The following is a 16,603-nucleotide window of genomic DNA, read 5'->3' on the forward strand; positions in this document are numbered from 1 at the left end:
CGCTCTAGCTAGACACTATACGAGCGAGCCTTAAGAGGGGTAGCTGTGGCCTGGAGACCTCGGCACTGACGCCAATACACCACGCGGCCACAGACATATCCAATGGAAGCAAACCAAGAGGATATGAAGACTCTCTTCGACGGGACCTTGCGCTTGACATCCCGCTCATACATCTATAAGGAAGCATACCTACGACCGGTAACCGTGCAATGCCATGCATCAAATCTGCTGTGTCTGCCGAATGGCGACCTTTTGTGCGCCTGGTTCGGGGGGAACATGGAAGGCAAGCCCGATATCAGTATTTACCTCGCCCGGTTACCGTTTGGAGACCGCACTTGGAGTGAAGCCATTAAAGTGACGCACGACGAGACGCGAAGTGAGCAAAATCCGGTCCTGTTCCAGCACCCTTCTGGTGAGCTCTGGCTCCTGTATACATCTCAGCAAGGAGGGAACCAAGACTCAGCCGCCGTCAAGCGTACGATTTCCACCGACGGCGGGAATGCCTGGAGTGAACCTACCGTTCTCTTCGACGAGCCTGGCACCTTTATCCGGCAGCCCGTTGTCATCCTGGAAAACGGCATCTTTGTGATTCCAACCTTTAAGTGCCGCGTTGAACCAGGTGCAAAGTGGGTTGGCAACGATGACATTTCAGCCATTCGCACGTCTGACGATCAGGGCCAGACATGGTCTGAGTCTCCAATTGCCGAGAGTACGGGGTGCGTGCATATGGAAATCCAGCGTCTGAAGACTGGGAAATATCTCGCGCTCTATCGCAGTCGATGGGCAGACTTCATCTACTCTTCAACATCGCCGGATGGATTACTCTGGAGTGCGCCGAAGCCGACCTCGCTGCCGAATCCTAATGCTGGAATCTGCTTTGATGTTCTTCCCTCGGGTCGTGTGGTTGTGGTGTATAACCACTCCTCGCGCAAGAATGCTCTTGGGCGCAGAGAAGGGCTCTATGATGAAATTACCGAGGGGAAGGATAGCCGTCCGAATCAGAAGCCACGGTCAGATGGCAAAGAAGCGTTTTGGGGAGCACCTAGGGCGCCGCTTTCTGTTGCGTGGAGTGATGACGAGGGAAGGACGTGGCAGCACCGGACGCTGGAGGAGGGGGATGGATATTGTTTAACCAACAATAGCGAGCAGAAGCTGAATAGGGAGCTGTCATACCCAAGTATGGTCGTCGGGAAGGATGGTGCAATCCATATTGCCTTTACATTCTGGCGGCAGACGATCAAATATGTGCAGATACGGGAGGATTTCTTTAGAACATAGAAGACCATGGTCACTTAACCAGCATATACTTTCATGTCAAGATACCTCACACAAACTCACTTCGCTGCGATTTAGACACTGGTAGGTTCGTTGCGTATAATGGCACCGGTTCAGGGAGTAAGAGCGAAGGGTCTATTCTCACGGTCTATAGCGCCGAATTCACTTCTAATTGTAAAGAAATTGGTGCAGCTACCGATGCGGAAAGAGACAGTTTCGTCCATTACATCTAAAGAATTCTTATCTATTGAAACCTTCTAGACCTAGGCCCGGTCCGGTATTGACTGCTCAATCTCAACCAGATGCTGCATAACCTGCACGACCCAGTCTTGCTTCTCCTTGCCTGAAGGCCTATACGGTTTTCTGGGCCAGAATGCCTTGGGATCACTGACGCCCGCCCCAGGCCCAGCGAAATAGCCGGCAGCGAACTTGGTCGGTGCGATCCCTTCCTTGCACGCCTTCTCCGCCTGCGCTACTAGTCCTTGCAACTTTGTCGCCTCTTGCACTTTGCCGCCTTTGAATAGTGCGTACAGCCGAGAGACAGATTTGGGGAAGACGTTCCCAATCCCGGTCACGCAGCCTGAGCCGCCTCCAATGAGACAAGGCAGCAGCCAGTCCGAGGAGCCCGCGTAGACCGCGAACTGCTCATGAGCGTATTCGTGCGTCAACCGGGTGACCTTGCCTGCATTTCCGCATGTGAGCTTCGTGCCGACGATGTTGGGATGCTGCGCCAGTTCCGACATAAGGTCCGAATTTAGGTCGACCCCGTTACACATGGCAGGGAACTATCATATCAACTCTATTAGCGGTGTCCCTCGAACAGAAGAGCAGAACGTACGCTATAGATCACGATCGGGATCGGACTGTTGTCGGCGACCTCGCGATAGAAATCGACAATCACCTCTTTGGTCACGGCTTTGACCCAGTACGACGGCGGCAGCAAGAGGCCAAAATCCGCACCTGCTTCGTGTGCCTCCTCTGCCAGACGAATAGACTCGTTCGTAGACTGTCCGCTGATCCCAGCCACAATAGGGAACTGGGGGAGCCCCAGATCAGTCGCAGCGCGGCGCGCAATGCGGACCAGCTCTTGCCTTTCGCTTGCTGACAGCATAACTGCTTCGGCTGTCGTTCCAGCCATCACCAGGCCGTCTACCCCCCCGCGGATCAGGTAGACAAAGTACCCGTATGAGGCATCGTAGTCGATCTCCTGGCGGGGGGTAGGCTTATAGAGTGACAGGACGGGGCAGTAGATGCCGGCCGGTAAGGGTTTGCTCTTCTTTGCGATCATGGACGTCATTCTTATCTGCTATATTGTAATTACAGGGTCTTTTTTTTTTTTTCTTTCTATCTATATTTATTCTTATAATGTCAGCTACCCAAAGCCCCCTCACCACAATTCTTGGAGACATTCGGAGGATGGCCGATCAGCGGAGAACAGTCCGCCACTGCGTTTACAACAGCTGCCATTGGTTCGCAGAGTGAGGGGAGATGGAGACACCATCGAGCTCTGTCCGCCTGTGCTGTTCTGTACGAGTCATGCAAGGATGGGACCATGGACTGACTCCAGCTGGCGAGGCATCTCCCCGTGGGGTAGCGCTGTGGCAGCTTTTTCTGCCTCTGCCCACCAAGACGGTCTTTGAATGGAACCCAGCACCCAAGCATGCCCAAGCGAAAGAGGGAGATAACAGCAGTGGAAAACGGCCACCATGAATCCTCAGCCCAAGGGCCAAACAAGAGCTACAATTTGGCCGAGGTTTTGCCGGGGATCACACGCAAGATCACTGCGTGCGCTGCGTGTCGCAAGAACAAGGTACGGACGTTGAACGAGCCGTCTCGATTATCACTGAGCCCGTCTGACCAGATAGATTCGCTGCGAAATGTCTGACGAGGGCCCTCCCTGTGCCCGATGCCGTCGCCGTGGGCTATCTTGCGTGCTGAACCGAAGTCTGCAGTCGCTGATCGAGGATACCAAGTAAGTCCATCCTGTCAAGAAGAGTTGTAAGGGAGAAGACCAGCGCTGACTCGGTGGAAGAAACATCCATCTCCTTAAAACAGATGTCGCACATCTCCATCACACCCTCGAACTCCTCTGCCAGCATCTCGGGCTCGAGGGCCCCAGGGCGCTCGCCTCCACAGGCGATCAGCGTGACGAATCGTACCCTACTGCGGAAAATGAACAGTCTGAGAGCCACCAGGAAGAAGGGGAAGGCTGCGAGGTGTCGCCTCCAGAGTCGCCATCGGCCGTGCAAGCGCCCATCGACACCTTTCTCGATATCACCAAAACCCGGAGCCCTCACTCCATCGACTCGCCTCCAAGCGCGCGCGCCGGCCGGTCAGGGACAAGGTCGGACCTGATCTGCAAGGGCATTATCAGCGCTGCTGTCGCCGAGCGGCTCGTCCGCAATTACTTCTCCAGGCTCGACCACTATCTGTACGGCATCGGGGGCGAGTATCAAGGGCTGGACCAGCTGCAGACAAACGCGCCCATCCTCCTGGCCGCCATCTGCACTGTTTCTGCCCTACACGATCCTCAAGACCGCACGGTCTACGAGGCCTGCAACCGCGAATTCCGGTCGTTGGTCGCGAAGTCCACTTTTGAGAAGCGTGACATCGACTACATTCGTGCGCTGTGTATCAGTTCTTTCTGGTTGGCCGACGCCTCTCGCATTCTCTGCAGTGATGCGATCCGACGCGCCGCCGACATGCGGATGCATCGCAGTTTCGATGCCCTGTTCGAGGACAGGGCAGGCACAGGGAATGCGCCTGGTCTGTCAGTGACCTCGCCCTCGTCGCAGAATCCAGCCTCTGCCACCGACCGCGTGCGGCTATGGTATCTGCTCTTCGTCTGCGACCAGCACCTATCCATCCTCCACAATCGTGACTCGCTTCTCCGCAGCGACAAGGGCATTGCAGTGGGATGGGAGTTGTACCTGCACCGTGCCGAAACCACCGAGTCTGACGTTCGCATTCTGTCCCAGGTTTCCCTCCTGCTTATCATGGGCCAGGTCCGGGACGTCCTGGGTTCAGATAGCCAGACCCCGTTGCCCGCTGCTCTGGCTAGCCAGATCCTCAACTACTCGCGGCAGCTCGACAAGTGGTATACCAAGTTCTCCAGCCTCTTCGTTACGAACGCCTTCATTGGCGAGTTCCCCAAGCGAGGTCTGCAGCTGCACTACCAGTTCGGAAAGCTATACCTGGGCCATCAAGTCTTTAAAGGATTGCACGGCCGCCCTATTCCTCCGCACTTTTTGACTGCTGCGACCATGGCGCATGACACTGCAGCTGCCATCTTCGAGATGATCCTGGGCGAGCCCGAACTGCAAGAGGGGCTTGTAGGCATGCCGCATTACTTTCATGTCATGATCGCCTTTGCAGGCCATCTCCTGCTCGAAATCTGCCAGAACTACTACGAGCAGCTGGGGATCAAAGTGCAGGAAGATTTCCAACTAATCAACGACGCACTTACCTTATTTCGTAATACCAAATGCATTCCCCAGCATCCTCTATGGCGAATGACACCTGGTCTGAACAGGAAGCTCTACGACTGCGCAGCCAGCATTGGCGCCCCTGTTCCGGCCCCTGCTGCCACAGTTCCCTATGGATCGGGGGGGTTAGATATGCAACCAGTCCAGCAAGAGACCGTATATTATCCCCCAGTCCCGACTGCGGCGCCAGCTTCACAAGCGCTGGACGAGCTCCTCTTCACGGATTTCGAGGGATTCAACTTTCCGGACTTGACATCCAACTTCATGACGTAGACTTCCAGATTCTTCAACAGAATCCCACCGTATCCGCTTCGGCAGCACCGTAAGACTCTTCTCATACCCACGGGCTATTGTGACCGAGAATATCGTTGACTGGGATTCTGCAATTTGCTGAACAGCTGGATCGGGTTGCTCGAGTAAAACGCCTGATGCCTCTGTGTCGCCGAGCTCAATTCACTAAGGGTTATTGAGTGTCAGCAGAACGCACGTCACCGAAGGTCCAGAAGTTTGAGTATGTGCCTCTGTGCATCCATCCCCTTCACCAGTCCATGTATATTCGTACAGGCCGAGCATGCTGCGCATCTTCACCCGTCTATCCGTGAATAATACGCTCCTTTCACCCTCAAGGACTCTCATGGTCGCGCAGCAGAAGCTGAGGTATCTGCGAGCACAAGCTGGCTCCAGAGATAACGATCTGTGTAGTGCATCTGTCCAACGAGGTTACTCAGCCATGTGTATGAGGTCAAGGAGGCCTAAATTTGGAGTGTTCTGTGATGGCTTCAACGATAAAGATGTCAGCTCAAATGGTAGCATAATCGTAATATCAGCTGTTCATAGACTCGAATCTCGGTAAGAGAAAGAGCACTCATGCCTATACAGTAGAAAACCGCAAACTTCCAGCGAAGAAGTCAATGTCAAGCTGAAAAAGTACCGCATCCATGGGATTTCTGCGGTTTGTCTGGAAAAGAGACAGTAGCAGCCTGTTCCCCATCGGAAGTCGCCCGTGCCGGCAAGCAAAGCGTCAGCTGGATAGCAATCCGTCATGCATTTTCGGAGAGAAACCCGGCATAGAACGCCCGGTCCAAGATCTCCACCCAGTATTGCCCCGTCAGAGCCGTTCAGTCAACGTGTAGGCTGAAATACGAGCACGCTAGCTTGTGTCTTTCCTAAAAGCTGGTCAACTCGCACAAAATCTACCCTAGGCTTGTCGCAGACCTACCGCAGGCATATATTTGCGGACAGAGAATGGTATGGCAGAGAGTATATTGAGTTTCGACAAAGTCCAGCAGCGTCTTCCGCCCGCGCTACCTGGTACCAACCTGGCGGCTGAGCTCGTCAATACGCCAGGTCTACCGGTGCTCGTTGTGCTGGATGACGACCCCACAGGAACCCAGACATGCCACGGCATCAACGTGCTGACAGTCTGGGACGAAGTGATCCTCGTCCAGGAGTTTCAGACATGCACTCGCGGCTTCTTTATACTTACTAACTCGCGCGCTCTTCCGTCTACAGAGGCCCGGAAGTTGATCAGACAGATATGCACTGCCATCACGAAAGCAGCTGCTAAAGCTCAAAAGCCATTCGAGATTGTGTTGCGGGGCGACTCGACACTTCGCGGCCACTTCCCCGATGAGCCAGAGGCGGCAGAAGAGATTATTGGAGCGGTTGACGGTTGGATTCTGGCGCCGTTCTTTCGTCAGGGAGGGCGGTTCACCATTGACGATACTCACTATGTCTTGGACCCTGTTGGCAATCTGATACCGGCTGCGGAGACACCGTTTGCTAAGGACGCTACCTTTGGATACACGAACTCGAACCTCAGAAACTACATCGTGGAGAAGTCGGAGGGCTCGATCACGGCGCACCGAGTGCATTCAATCTCCTTGGAGGATATTCGCACTGGAGGACCTCGAGCCGTGGCGGAGAAGCTTATCGCCTGTGAAAAGGGGAGTGTCATCATCGTCAATGCTGTTGTCGATACGGATATGGAAAGCTTCGTGCTTGGTTTGTTAGATGGTACGTCTGATTCTTTCCTTCAAATTCAAGCAAGCTGACTTCACTAGCAAAATCGAAGGGGAAAACATACATCTACCGAACAGGTGCTGCCTTTGTATCAACAAGACTGGGTATTACCCAAATTCCTCCACTGACACCCAGATCTCTCGGTCTCACTACCCACTCCTGTCAGCCAGGTGGTTTGATTCTCGCAGGCTCCTATGTGCCTAAGACGACCGAGCAACTGCAGTCTCTAATTGACGGACGAGGGTCTGATCTGCAGGTGATTACCCTCAGGGTTGAAGATCTTTTGAAAAGCCCCAAGGATGCGGAGCAAATAGCTCTGGACGCAGCGGACAAGGCCGGGAATTTCATTCTCGCTGGGCAGGATGTCCTCATCATGACAAGCCGCAACCTCATAACAGGAGGCGACAGCATATCGAGTTTGAAGATCGGCAACACCATAGCCGCCGCCCTGGTCCTGTTCGTTCACATGCTCGTCCCGAGGCCGCGTTACATTATAGCCAAAGGCGGGATCACCTCGTCAGACGCAGCATGCAAGGGCCTCCGTATGCGTCGCGCCCAGATCCTGGGACAGGCAACACCGGGTGTCCCGCTTTGGCGATGCGATGAGGCGACTTCGAAATTTACCGGGATTCCCTATGTTGTATTCCCAGGGAATGTCGGTGAAGCCGACACATTGCAAAAGCTTGTTGCCGCGTGGGCAAAGGAAGGAAAGCCGCGGATGGAATATCAGCCCCTAGGAAAGAGCTCGCTGAAGATATCGAGGATTATTCTCGGCTGCATGACGTTCGGTAATCCGTTATGGGAGGGCAGTCCCTGGGTTTTACCGGAAGAAGAAGCATTGCCTCTACTGAAAAAAGCGTACGACTGCGGTATCAACACCTGGGACACAGCGGATACCTATTCCAACGGCCTATCTGAGGTAATCGTCGGCAAAGCACTCCGTCAATATTCAATTCCGCGGGAGAAGGTTGTCATCATGACGAAGCTCTACTACCCCGTCATGGAGATCACTTCCAACGCCCGCCCAATTCCTGCAGTAAACGACGGGCAGCTGGTGAATCAAATGGGCCTCAGCCGTAAACACATCTTCGAAGCCGTCGATGCCTCACTCAATCGGCTCGGGACCAACTACATTGATGTGCTGCAACTGCACCGCGTCGATGACACTGTACGCACTAATCCTGAAGAGGTCATGAAAGCCCTGCATGATCTCGTTGTTGCAGGAAAAGTGCATTATCTCGGCGCATCCAGCATGCACTGCTGGCAACTTGCACGACTCCACTACACCGCCAAACTAAACAACTGGACGGGATTCTCCAGCATGCAGAACTTGTACAACCTGCTCTACCGGGAAGAGGAGCGAGAGGTGAACCCGTTCTGTGAGGTCGAGGGTATTGGGCTGATTCCATGGAGTCCGTTAGCCAGAGGACTGCTTGCCAGACCAGCGAATGTCCGGACAGAGCGGTCGAAGAAAGACGCAAAGACCGCGAAATGGTTCGCCGGCGACCAGAACGAGAAGATCATTGGGCGGGTGCAGCAAATTGCAGCTGCCAAGGGGTGCTCTATGAGCGCCGTAGCCATGGCGTGGCTGCTGCACAAGGGGACCTGTCCGATTGTGGGCTTGAACACTGCAGAGAGGATCGAAGCCGTGACGGAGGTTTTTCGCATACGGCTCACAGACGAGGACGTACTGCAGTTAGAGGAGCATTATCGGCCACTGCATGTACAAGCTATACAGAGTATAAAACCAACATAGGCACATATACAGTAATCAACTCGACGACATACATTTCTTCATAAGCCCAAAAACCTCAAACCTCCCGAGAAAAGAACTAAATCTCCACGCTCGTTATGCGTTGATCAAAAGGCGACGTTACAGTTTTTCCTATTTCATTATTCACCTTGGCAAGGAGATTGAACAGCAGGCGCTCAATAAAGCCATCCAGCCCCAGAGTCTGGGGCCCTCCTTTAAGCCTGACCATCCTGACAGCTCCTTCAACATGGTTTCTCATAGTCATTTCATCCCGCGTCCATAGCTAAAACCTGATAAGTATACTCTATTTCAGAAAAGGGTAAGAGACGGCGCCTACCTCGTCATAGGCGAGCATTATTGCTTTTATCACACTGGCGTCGGTAAAATGTGGAGTCTCAGCAGAAATCTCCTCCCTGAGCGACCTCAGAAGGCGCAGTTTGTACTGGAAAGCCATCCGCGAGAAGGGCTCTGCCTGTGGCCGAGTCTGATAGCACTCACTGAGGTGACGGCACGCCGCCAGGAAGAGTACATCCAGCAGGCCGTCCTCAGAGAGCGCGAGCGGGATCCAGGACAATGTCATGCGTCGGTAGAACTCCACATCTAAACCGTTACATCGCATAAGAGGAATAATAACAGTTAGATCTTAAGAGGAAACAAATTGTTTAGCCTATCAGGTGAGAAGAGCGCTCCGAATCGAGTACATACAGTGATCGAAAAACATCTCCTCCATGGGCTGCAGCCTTCTGGCGGAGCTCTCGAAGGGATCTCGCCTGTGATAGGAGAGTGCATGGAGCAGCCCGTACCGAGGAAGCTCGCCACTGACCTCTCGCAGCTCGTTACCTGCGTTTTGCGTTTTTTGGGCCTGGTACTGGATGGTCCGCAGACGCCTGGCTCTGGCATGGGTAGATCGAGCAGCGTGGGACCGAGCGAGTCTCCGCTCGGCTGCCGAGGGCTTAGCAGCCTGTGACGGCACCGAGTTGTGGATAAACTGTATCTCTTGAGACTTTAACATGGGTTACACTAGAGAATGACAGAGTGGAAGGTGGAAGAAGGGTCGAAGACAACTAGCTTACCTAAGTATTGGGGGTGTCAGCTCAGCCTCAGCTAGCCTTCAGGTATAGGGCCTGTCCCAGGCTAAACCCGTTCTAGTTTAAATTCACGGAATGCCAAGCATTGCGCCTTCTAAAAGAAGAATAGCCCATGTTTCCAACGTCTTGGCCAGGGGAAAGAGATATTCTTGGGGACACTAACATGTAGGATACAGCCCTTGATTAGAGCTGCGGAGCCAACAGTGTCTTGCTAGCAGTACTAGCGTTTCAAGAAAAAAGCTTCTATCCAGGCCAAGACCAACACCTGCCCGTTACAGAAGTGCTTGTGCACGCCCAGCTTGCTTAGAAATTGTAGCTGGCCAGCGGAGTTAGGGCTCTGCTCTCCGGCAGCCATGCGTATAAAATCCTCTACAGCTCATAGTCCTCGGCTCATCGATGTTGGTCAGCGAGCTTTTTCTTGATCATAATGTCTGGCACAGTTGTCCTCACAGGAGCTAACGGCTCCCTCGCTCTCGGCTTCGTCGAATCCTTTCTCGCCTTATACCCCCAACATACGCTGATCGCCACCGTACGGAATCCGTCTCCAGACAGAGATCCTAATACCGCCAAGCTGGTGCAACTCATATCTAGGTACCCGTCCGCACATGTTCTCGTCGAAGGCCTGGACCTAGGCAGCCTGGCGGCCGTGAGATCATTCGCCGACAGCCTCGCCGCCAGGATATCCACCAAGGAACTGCCGCCCATCTTGGCGATCATCTGCAACGCGTTCACCTGGTCGCTCGAGTCGGGGCAGATGTTCACGGCGGACGGGTTCGAAGCGACCTTTCAGGTCGGCCATCTGGCTCATTACCTGCTCGTGCTGAAGTTGCTCGAAAGCATGGATCCCCGCGCAGGGCGGGTTGTCATGCTGGGGTCGACCACCCACTACCCAGACAAACCAAACCCTCTGTCTTCATTACGGCCGGGCATTCCAGAGGATATTGAAGAGTTGGTGAAACCGAGGCCGGATCCGCCGCATCTTGTGCATGACCGGGGTTTCCAGCGATACGGAACGGCTAAGCTGGCAAACGTGATCTTCATGGAAGAACTCAATCAGAGACTGCGACAGGTAAACAGACCCCCATTCCCCTTCCTTTAAGAGCTCGGGCAGCTGATTGACAAGTAAATTCTCTTTCTCTAGATCCCAAAGCTATCGACAATCACAGCAACGGCCATGGATCCCGGTGGCCTCGTCGAGTCACGAGCCCAGTCGGGACAAAAAGCATCCGTCCAGCGCCTCTTCGCAGTGTTAAAGCTCCTCATGCCTGTCCTAAAGCATATCACTACAACTTTCCGCACCAACAAAGACGCCGGTCGAGACCTTTTGGCTGTGAGCCTTGATCCAGCTTTCCAGGGAAAGCGCGGATACTATGTTGGCCAGAAACAAGAAGCTGCGGCCTCGGTGACTGGAGACACCGCGGTGAAAAGGCGCCTCTGGGAGGCGTGCTGGCAGTGGGCCGGGCTTGCTCCTGAGGAAACGGTGCTCTGTCGCTAGTTGTCTGATAGGAATTTCACCAAATATTGTCGTTTTATGAGTTGGAACTTGTCACTGCAGAAAAGAAAAAAGAAATCTAAAGTGATTAGTACGATTCAACGAATTCCAGTAGACAAAGTATGGCTCCGTGGTGGTCTTTCTTCAGATTCCGTTTGATAGGGCTTCTACTGCGTGTTATATAGTTCTCTGTTACAGTCTTGGTATTTGGTCTGTTATGTCCCGTTATTCGTCTCGTTATTTTGTCTCTTAATTCAGTCCTATTGTTCGGTTTATTATTCAGTCTGTTATGTCCCGTTATTCCGTCCTGTTATTTTTCCCTTTATTCAGTCCTGTTGTTCGGTTTATTATTCGGTCTCGTTCTGTAACAAGTCGTGGTTTTACAAAGAACGGATTCCGTCAGCAGTCTCCACTTTACTTTTCCTGGTACCGTAAAGGCGCCGCTCGTTTGCTTACGCTGACTGGTCTGACTTTTCATTTCAGATAGGTGCTGTGGCTGTGCCGGTACCTGTTCCTGGTCACATATTTCTCGATCTTCAGCACCTATTAATCTAGCCAACAAGCCACCCATGTCCTCGTCAAAACAAGCCGTTGTCTGCGTATTGTAAGTCCAAGTCCCTTCCCATCTCTTCCCTCAGCGAAATTCGGGCTCCCCACTAACACGCTCCCCAGCTGCGGGGCAACGTCTGGCAAAGATGCTGCCCACCTCGAAGCCGCGCGAGCGCTGGCGTATGAATTCCACAAGAACAATGTCCAGCTCGTCTACGGTGGTGGAACGACAGGACTCATGGGCGAGGTCGCAAAGACACTTGTCGCCCTCTCTGGACCAAAATCTGTTCACGGGGTTATTCCCCGTGCGCTCGTGCAGGTGTCCGGGAAGCGTGAGGGGGCGGAAGTGAACGGTGGCGCCAAAGCCGCTGAGCGTGTCCTCGCTGCCGGAACTCACATTGACGAGAAGGATTGTATTCCCGAGAGCGAGTACGGGGTCACAACGATCGTGCCCGATATGCATACGCGTAAGAGGCTCATGGCGACAAAGGTCATGGAGGGGGGACCCGGGTCGGGTTTTGTTTCACTCGCGGGTGGGTTTGGTACAATCGAAGAGCTGATGGAGATGACGACGTGGAATCAGTTGGGGATCCATCATGTGGGCGTGGTCTTGTTGAATGTGAATGGGTATTGGGACGGAGTGGTGGCCTGGTTGCGCCATGCGGTCAGCCAGGGATTCATCAGTGCTGAGAATGGGAGGATCCTGGCCGAGACGAGCAATCCCACCGAGGTATTGCCCATGCTGATGCGGTACCAGGGCAGTTCGGATCGGATGCTGCTGAACTGGGGGGATGAGTGAAGGAACATACCTTGTGCTGCGCTGGCCAGTCCTATTAAGAAACGGGAAATGCACGAGGTCTTTTGATCTTCGCACTCTGCCTCGTTATGTCCGCCCCCAGGCCAGTAGTAATATATATATCATTCCTAGCGAGCGTCTAGTAGACTTTTGATCAACCTACAATGGACCATTCAGGCCAAGATGTTTGTTATCTCGGGCTCTGCTGCGATTATTATGAAATCAGGGCAGTCTTTCCATGTCTCTAAACTTGATAATCCCCAAGATTTATCATTTATGCACTACCGGTATATTCGTCAATATCCTCTCGAACCGCGATCCTACTCTATTGAACCAAGCGAATTATTGTCGCAGACGTGTCCTCCAGATCCGCAAAGACGATCTATAAGGCTACTTCTTCAGTAAAATACCGAAAAAATCTTTACTATCTCACCATTTCAGCCTCATTCAAGACCCTGATCTAGGCAATGTTCTTCCAATAGGCGGATAGCAGATGACCCTAAAGTCACCGAACCTCAGCGTACGCGTCATGTTATCCCAGTATTCCAAATCTTATGGCTCTTCTACCCTTGCACCGCAAAGCAGTCAAAGCCGCCCAGCAGGGAAGGCTATGTTACCGTGTAGGCAGCTGCGCTTCAGCGGCTGTTGCTTGTTATATCGGCAGCCGGATGCTGATTTTGACACCGTCGCGGGCTGGTGCCCTTGCTGCCAGTCTCCGGGTGTAATGCAGCCTTGGGGACGTGACAGTCATCCTGCACATACTGGGGCCGTTGCCACAAGTCAAATGGTAGACAGGCTCATTCTCTGAACCCTGGTCCGAGCGGCGATGTTTTTTAGGATGGAAAAGTGATAGTCCTTAAGCTTTAAGAATAAATGCCTTTCCTGGTCCTGACATCCATTGCTATGGGAGAATACAGTATCGTATTCTATGCGACAGTCATTTCGGAGACAAAATACAATCAACCAGTCCGGTAAATCTGGATGGACTACAAATGCAATGCTCGACCTGATGATCCTACACCTTAACAGCAAGAACCCGTTCATTCATGTTGAAGATATCCGTCGTGTTCCTCGGTTTCTTCGGCGGCTGATATCCCTCAATATACGGGATGCGTTCGTCCTCTGCCCACATTAACATCCCTTTCAGATTATCTGAATCCTTGGCTCGGGGGGATATACGTACCAAAGAATGCCCTAACCCAGCTCTTCGGCACCGCCCCCGCCTCGTCGTCCCACAACGTCGTGAGATACAGCGCGGTCGTCCCAGGACTCCCAGTCATCGCGCCCTGGCTGTTGTTGAAAGTAGGATTGACGCGCATTGCCTCCTGAACGCGCTCCGCACGAGCCCTCGCCGCGGACTCGACCGTCACATATGTTTCGTTCCCGCATGGACCGGTGTCATACAGGTTCAAGTGCTCCGCGACGGTGGCCCAAATCGACGGGTTAAAGTGCAGGTTGTCGCCAAAGTAGATGTCGCTGCGGCTGAGCGAGCCGTCAAATTCGATCGCGTCGTGCTTGCGCAGGTCTGCGAGGTGGATCGTGCTTCTATTGCCCGTTGTCGAGAGATTGAAGTCGATCGCGGCTTGGAACATGAAGTCTATCGTGGTGGGCTCGTAATTGAAGGCTCCTGAGATGGCCGCGCGCGCTATGGCCAGGTCGATATTCTTGCCATTCCGTGGGAGGTACCCGTGGTTGGCCATTGCGTTCAAGCCCGGGCATGGAGAGCGGCCTGCATCCTTGACATTAGTTCTGTTTCCTATAGAAACAAAACAAAAAATGGAATAGAAGGAGGAAATGGGGAAAAATGATCGAGGAAGAAGGACGCACTGTCTTCTGGTCGTGGTCTTTGCCATTTGTGGTTGTCATGGCCGTATGGACAAGAGGCAGCGGCGAGGCTGAAGAGGAGGGTTTCGAGAATGAATATCGGTTTCATGGCTCTCTAGTCTCTGAAGTGATATGTGTTTGATTTTACTTCGTGGTGAGATCCGTCTCTTATATACATGATGTGGATACATGCCTCTTCACAGTTTGTATAATCTTGAGGCTCAGCCACGGCCCACAGCGTATGCGTATTCGCAGCGAACTGCGGAGGCTGTCAACACTGTCCATCACGCCAGGGGACTCTCATTGAAAATCACGCTTTTTGATAGGTCAGGCATGACGATCATCGTATTCCTCAGCCTCAGCCGCATCAAATGAGTCCGAATGAAGGTGGCTGACTACTTGGAGTATACGCATACGCATTAGGTCGCCTATTCCTAGCTAGAGCATCAGCCCTATCCTCGCACTGAGCCCGTCGCTAGAAACAGCAGAAGAGAGGGTAGACGGAATTACCCCCTCACTATACACACTGTTTTATTGGCCGTTCTCAGGACTCAACATATGCAGTGGATAAGCGATTGCCCCCTGGTACTCTTCAGGCAGCATTGCCGCAATCACAGAGAGCAGCCGCACTCCCCAGTTCGAGCACCACCACTGGTCGCTGCACTGCCCCAGGATCACGGCATAATGAGCCAAGACCACGAGCGCCATCGGATTCCGCTGCCTCAGCAGATCGATATAGTCGTTCTGAACAGCGTTGGGCCATGAAAGCGGCCGTAGACTCCGCTTCAGATGGACCTTCAGGGTCTCCCTGAATAGCTCGATGGTTTCGGAATTGACGCTTCGGACCCGAGGGTCGTCATTAGACGAATCTACCCACGGCTGCAGGGTCCCAAGAGCGTTGCTGAGATCCTTGTCACGATTGTCCTCATCGATCTGGTCGAGGAAGTCCTTTTCTTCCATCCAGCGCGGGCTCATCCGCGCCCGGGGCCACGGGGTCGCTGTAGGCCTGACAAGTGAGTTGCCCTTGATGACAATGAGGATATGGATCATCTCGTCCAGGACTGCCTCTCCGCCTTTTTCTTCGCGATCGAACTGCGGGAGAGCAAGGGCATAGATGGACATGAGGAAGGGAAAGGCCTGGACTGCGTGGGAGTTGGAGTCGTTGATGTTTTCTGCCTCCTTGCGGAAACTCGTGGTCGCATCAGAGCATCCCTCCAGAATGAAGGCGCGATGGGCTTCCATGAAGGAAGGCGACTTAGTCAGAGCGAGATGCAGAGCCGAGAGCATGAGGATCATATGCAAGAAGAAGTCATACTGGATCGCGACTCTAATGCCACGGTCGCACCACGCACGCTGAAAGCCGGGGCTAACCTGGAAGGACTCGGCGACGTGGAGGATCCAATGGTGGACCAGCTCGAATTCCCAAAGACTGAGCGTGGCCCGTTCCCGGGACGGAACGAGGAGCGACGGCGCCGGTGAAGCCGGTGTAGCTGGTAGACCTGTTAGACCTGGTGATGCCGATGGCTGGTTTCCTCTCTTCTCCCCTCGGCGGACGGTGGTCAGGGGCTTCGGCACACATGGTACCCCGTATCTGGCGCACGCACCACAGGTTGGGCGGACCTCATCACACTTGACATGCTTCTCCTTGCATCGCTGGCACCCGGCCCGTGATTTAGTATGGGGGCGTCGGCCAGGCATGCGAGGCAGGGCGCGCAGGGCTGGGAGATCAGAGCTTGTCGCAGGAATACGAAATACGGGATGCGAAGTACGGCAGGCGTAAGGCACGGCACGGCACGTGCTGAAAAAGTCACTCATTGCTGAGTCATTCGTGCCTTATCAAAGCTTACTAAGAGCTAAGTTAGTTAACGTACTCCACGGCCGAGCGGCCACTACGGTCGAGCGGCCACTTTTCTCCAGGCCAGCCATTTCTTCGCAGATTTTCAGCCACTAATACAGTTAAATTAAAATAAATAAAATATCATTAATTAAGCTACTTGTTCATACAACCTCTAATAGTATGTCCTATAGCCCTGCACCCACTGCAGCGAGGTGGAGCGCGCTGAGAAGGCATATATACCAGTTCCTGAGCCTGCGCTTCAACCTGCAGATCTAACTGTTGAACCCGATCCAGACCCTCCTGTACAGATAAAAGGGTATTATTACCTAGAACAGCACGCCTTCTTGTCCTTTTCTTTATTTTTCGCTCATTTTCCGCCCTTAGAACCTTGATTTCTTGTTGAAGAAGAAGGTTTGTCTTCATGGCCATCTGTGCACACTTTTCAAGATGTTGGATATGAGATACCGGACTGCTAGAGAGGT

At 53.3% G+C, this 16,603-nt stretch overlaps 9 protein-coding genes across 9 annotated transcripts; 5 read left to right on the plus strand and 4 right to left on the minus strand.

Moving 5' to 3' along the window:
- Nucleotides 1-102: 102 nt before the first annotated feature.
- On the plus strand, nucleotides 103-1,278 carry BDW70DRAFT_154132 (sialidase family protein; the record flags this gene model as incomplete). Its single annotated transcript, XM_073739774.1, has 1 exon — nucleotides 103-1,278. One exon carries the CDS (start codon nucleotides 103-105, stop codon nucleotides 1,276-1,278), a length of 1,176 nt encoding a protein of 391 aa, XP_073591333.1.
- Nucleotides 1,279-1,538: 260 nt separating this feature from the next.
- Nucleotides 1,539-2,572, minus strand: BDW70DRAFT_154133 (dihydrodipicolinate synthase family protein; the record flags this gene model as incomplete). The annotated part of the gene is made up of 2 exons (XM_073739775.1): nucleotides 1,539-2,060; nucleotides 2,114-2,572. The coding sequence occupies 2 exons, from the start codon at nucleotides 2,570-2,572 to the stop codon at nucleotides 1,539-1,541; spliced, it is 981 nt and encodes a 326-aa protein (XP_073591334.1).
- Nucleotides 2,573-2,935: 363 nt separating this feature from the next.
- BDW70DRAFT_165938 (uncharacterized protein) lies at nucleotides 2,936-5,033 on the plus strand (the record flags this gene model as incomplete). Its single annotated transcript, XM_073741863.1, has 3 exons — nucleotides 2,936-3,085; nucleotides 3,141-3,247; nucleotides 3,308-5,033. 3 exons carry the CDS (start codon nucleotides 2,936-2,938, stop codon nucleotides 5,031-5,033), a joined length of 1,983 nt encoding a protein of 660 aa, XP_073591335.1.
- A 977-nt stretch (nucleotides 5,034-6,010) lies between these two features.
- On the plus strand, nucleotides 6,011-8,538 carry BDW70DRAFT_165939 (NADP-dependent oxidoreductase domain-containing protein; the record flags this gene model as incomplete). The annotated part of the gene is made up of 2 exons (XM_073741864.1): nucleotides 6,011-6,776; nucleotides 6,824-8,538. 2 exons carry the CDS (start codon nucleotides 6,011-6,013, stop codon nucleotides 8,536-8,538), a joined length of 2,481 nt encoding a protein of 826 aa, XP_073591336.1.
- BDW70DRAFT_144787 (uncharacterized protein) lies at nucleotides 8,502-9,535 on the minus strand. The gene is made up of 3 exons (XM_073738313.1): nucleotides 9,241-9,535; nucleotides 8,873-9,177; nucleotides 8,502-8,818 (listed from the first exon to the last, which is right to left on the minus strand). Exons 1-3 carry the CDS (start codon nucleotides 9,263-9,265, stop codon nucleotides 8,615-8,617), a joined length of 534 nt encoding a protein of 177 aa, XP_073591337.1. The 5' UTR covers nucleotides 9,266-9,535; the 3' UTR covers nucleotides 8,502-8,614.
- Nucleotides 9,536-10,050: 515 nt separating this feature from the next.
- BDW70DRAFT_165941 (uncharacterized protein) lies at nucleotides 10,051-11,200 on the plus strand (the record flags this gene model as incomplete). Its single annotated transcript, XM_073741865.1, has 2 exons — nucleotides 10,051-10,692; nucleotides 10,765-11,200. 2 exons carry the CDS (start codon nucleotides 10,051-10,053, stop codon nucleotides 11,116-11,118), a joined length of 996 nt encoding a protein of 331 aa, XP_073591338.1. The 3' UTR covers nucleotides 11,119-11,200.
- Nucleotides 11,201-11,645: 445 nt separating this feature from the next.
- Nucleotides 11,646-12,670, plus strand: BDW70DRAFT_10944 (LOG family protein). Its single transcript, XM_073734498.1, has 2 exons — nucleotides 11,646-11,719; nucleotides 11,788-12,670. The coding sequence occupies exons 1-2, from the start codon at nucleotides 11,685-11,687 to the stop codon at nucleotides 12,461-12,463; spliced, it is 711 nt and encodes a 236-aa protein (XP_073591339.1). The 5' UTR covers nucleotides 11,646-11,684; the 3' UTR covers nucleotides 12,464-12,670.
- A 736-nt stretch (nucleotides 12,671-13,406) lies between these two features.
- On the minus strand, nucleotides 13,407-14,604 carry BDW70DRAFT_10951 (peroxidase family protein). The gene is made up of 3 exons (XM_073734501.1): nucleotides 14,288-14,604; nucleotides 13,644-14,189; nucleotides 13,407-13,582 (listed from the first exon to the last, which is right to left on the minus strand). Exons 1-3 carry the CDS (start codon nucleotides 14,391-14,393, stop codon nucleotides 13,476-13,478), a joined length of 759 nt encoding a protein of 252 aa, XP_073591340.1. The 5' UTR covers nucleotides 14,394-14,604; the 3' UTR covers nucleotides 13,407-13,475.
- Nucleotides 14,605-14,815: 211 nt separating this feature from the next.
- Nucleotides 14,816-15,982, minus strand: BDW70DRAFT_154140 (uncharacterized protein; the record flags this gene model as incomplete). The annotated part of the gene is made up of 1 exon (XM_073739776.1): nucleotides 14,816-15,982. One exon carries the CDS (start codon nucleotides 15,980-15,982, stop codon nucleotides 14,816-14,818), a length of 1,167 nt encoding a protein of 388 aa, XP_073591341.1.
- Between the last annotated feature and the right edge of the window lie 621 nt (nucleotides 15,983-16,603).

Source organism: Aspergillus foveolatus (assembly GCF_047715535.1).
Source record: "Aspergillus foveolatus strain CBS 279.81 unplaced genomic scaffold BDW70scaffold_107, whole genome shotgun sequence".
Lineage (NCBI taxonomy): Eukaryota > Fungi > Ascomycota > Eurotiomycetes > Eurotiales > Aspergillaceae > Aspergillus > Aspergillus foveolatus.

Bases quoted from the DNA above. Each gene is read 5' to 3' on its own strand.
- BDW70DRAFT_144787 (XM_073738313.1), bottom strand. From the start codon at position 9,265: ATGGAGGAGATGTTTTTCGATCACT. The intron at 9,178-9,240 runs GTATGTACTCGA...TTTCCTCTTAAG, and splicing joins GGAGATGTTTTTCGATCACT to ATCTAACTGTTATTATTCCT. The intron at 8,819-8,872 runs GTAGGCGCCGTC...ATCAGGTTTTAG, and splicing joins TAATGCTCGCCTATGACGAG to CTATGGACGCGGGATGAAAT.
- BDW70DRAFT_10944 (XM_073734498.1), top strand. From the start codon at position 11,685: ATGTCCTCGTCAAAACAAGCCGTTGTCTGCGTATT. The intron at 11,720-11,787 runs GTAAGTCCAAGT...CACGCTCCCCAG, and splicing joins CAAGCCGTTGTCTGCGTATT to CTGCGGGGCAACGTCTGGCA.
- BDW70DRAFT_10951 (XM_073734501.1), bottom strand. From the start codon at position 14,393: ATGAAACCGATATTCATTCTCGAAACCCTCCTCTTCAGCCTCGCCGCT. The intron at 14,190-14,287 runs GTGCGTCCTTCT...TCAAGGATGCAG, and splicing joins AAGACCACGACCAGAAGACA to GCCGCTCTCCATGCCCGGGC. The intron at 13,583-13,643 runs GTACGTATATCC...TAATGTGGGCAG, and splicing joins CTGGGTTAGGGCATTCTTTG to AGGACGAACGCATCCCGTAT.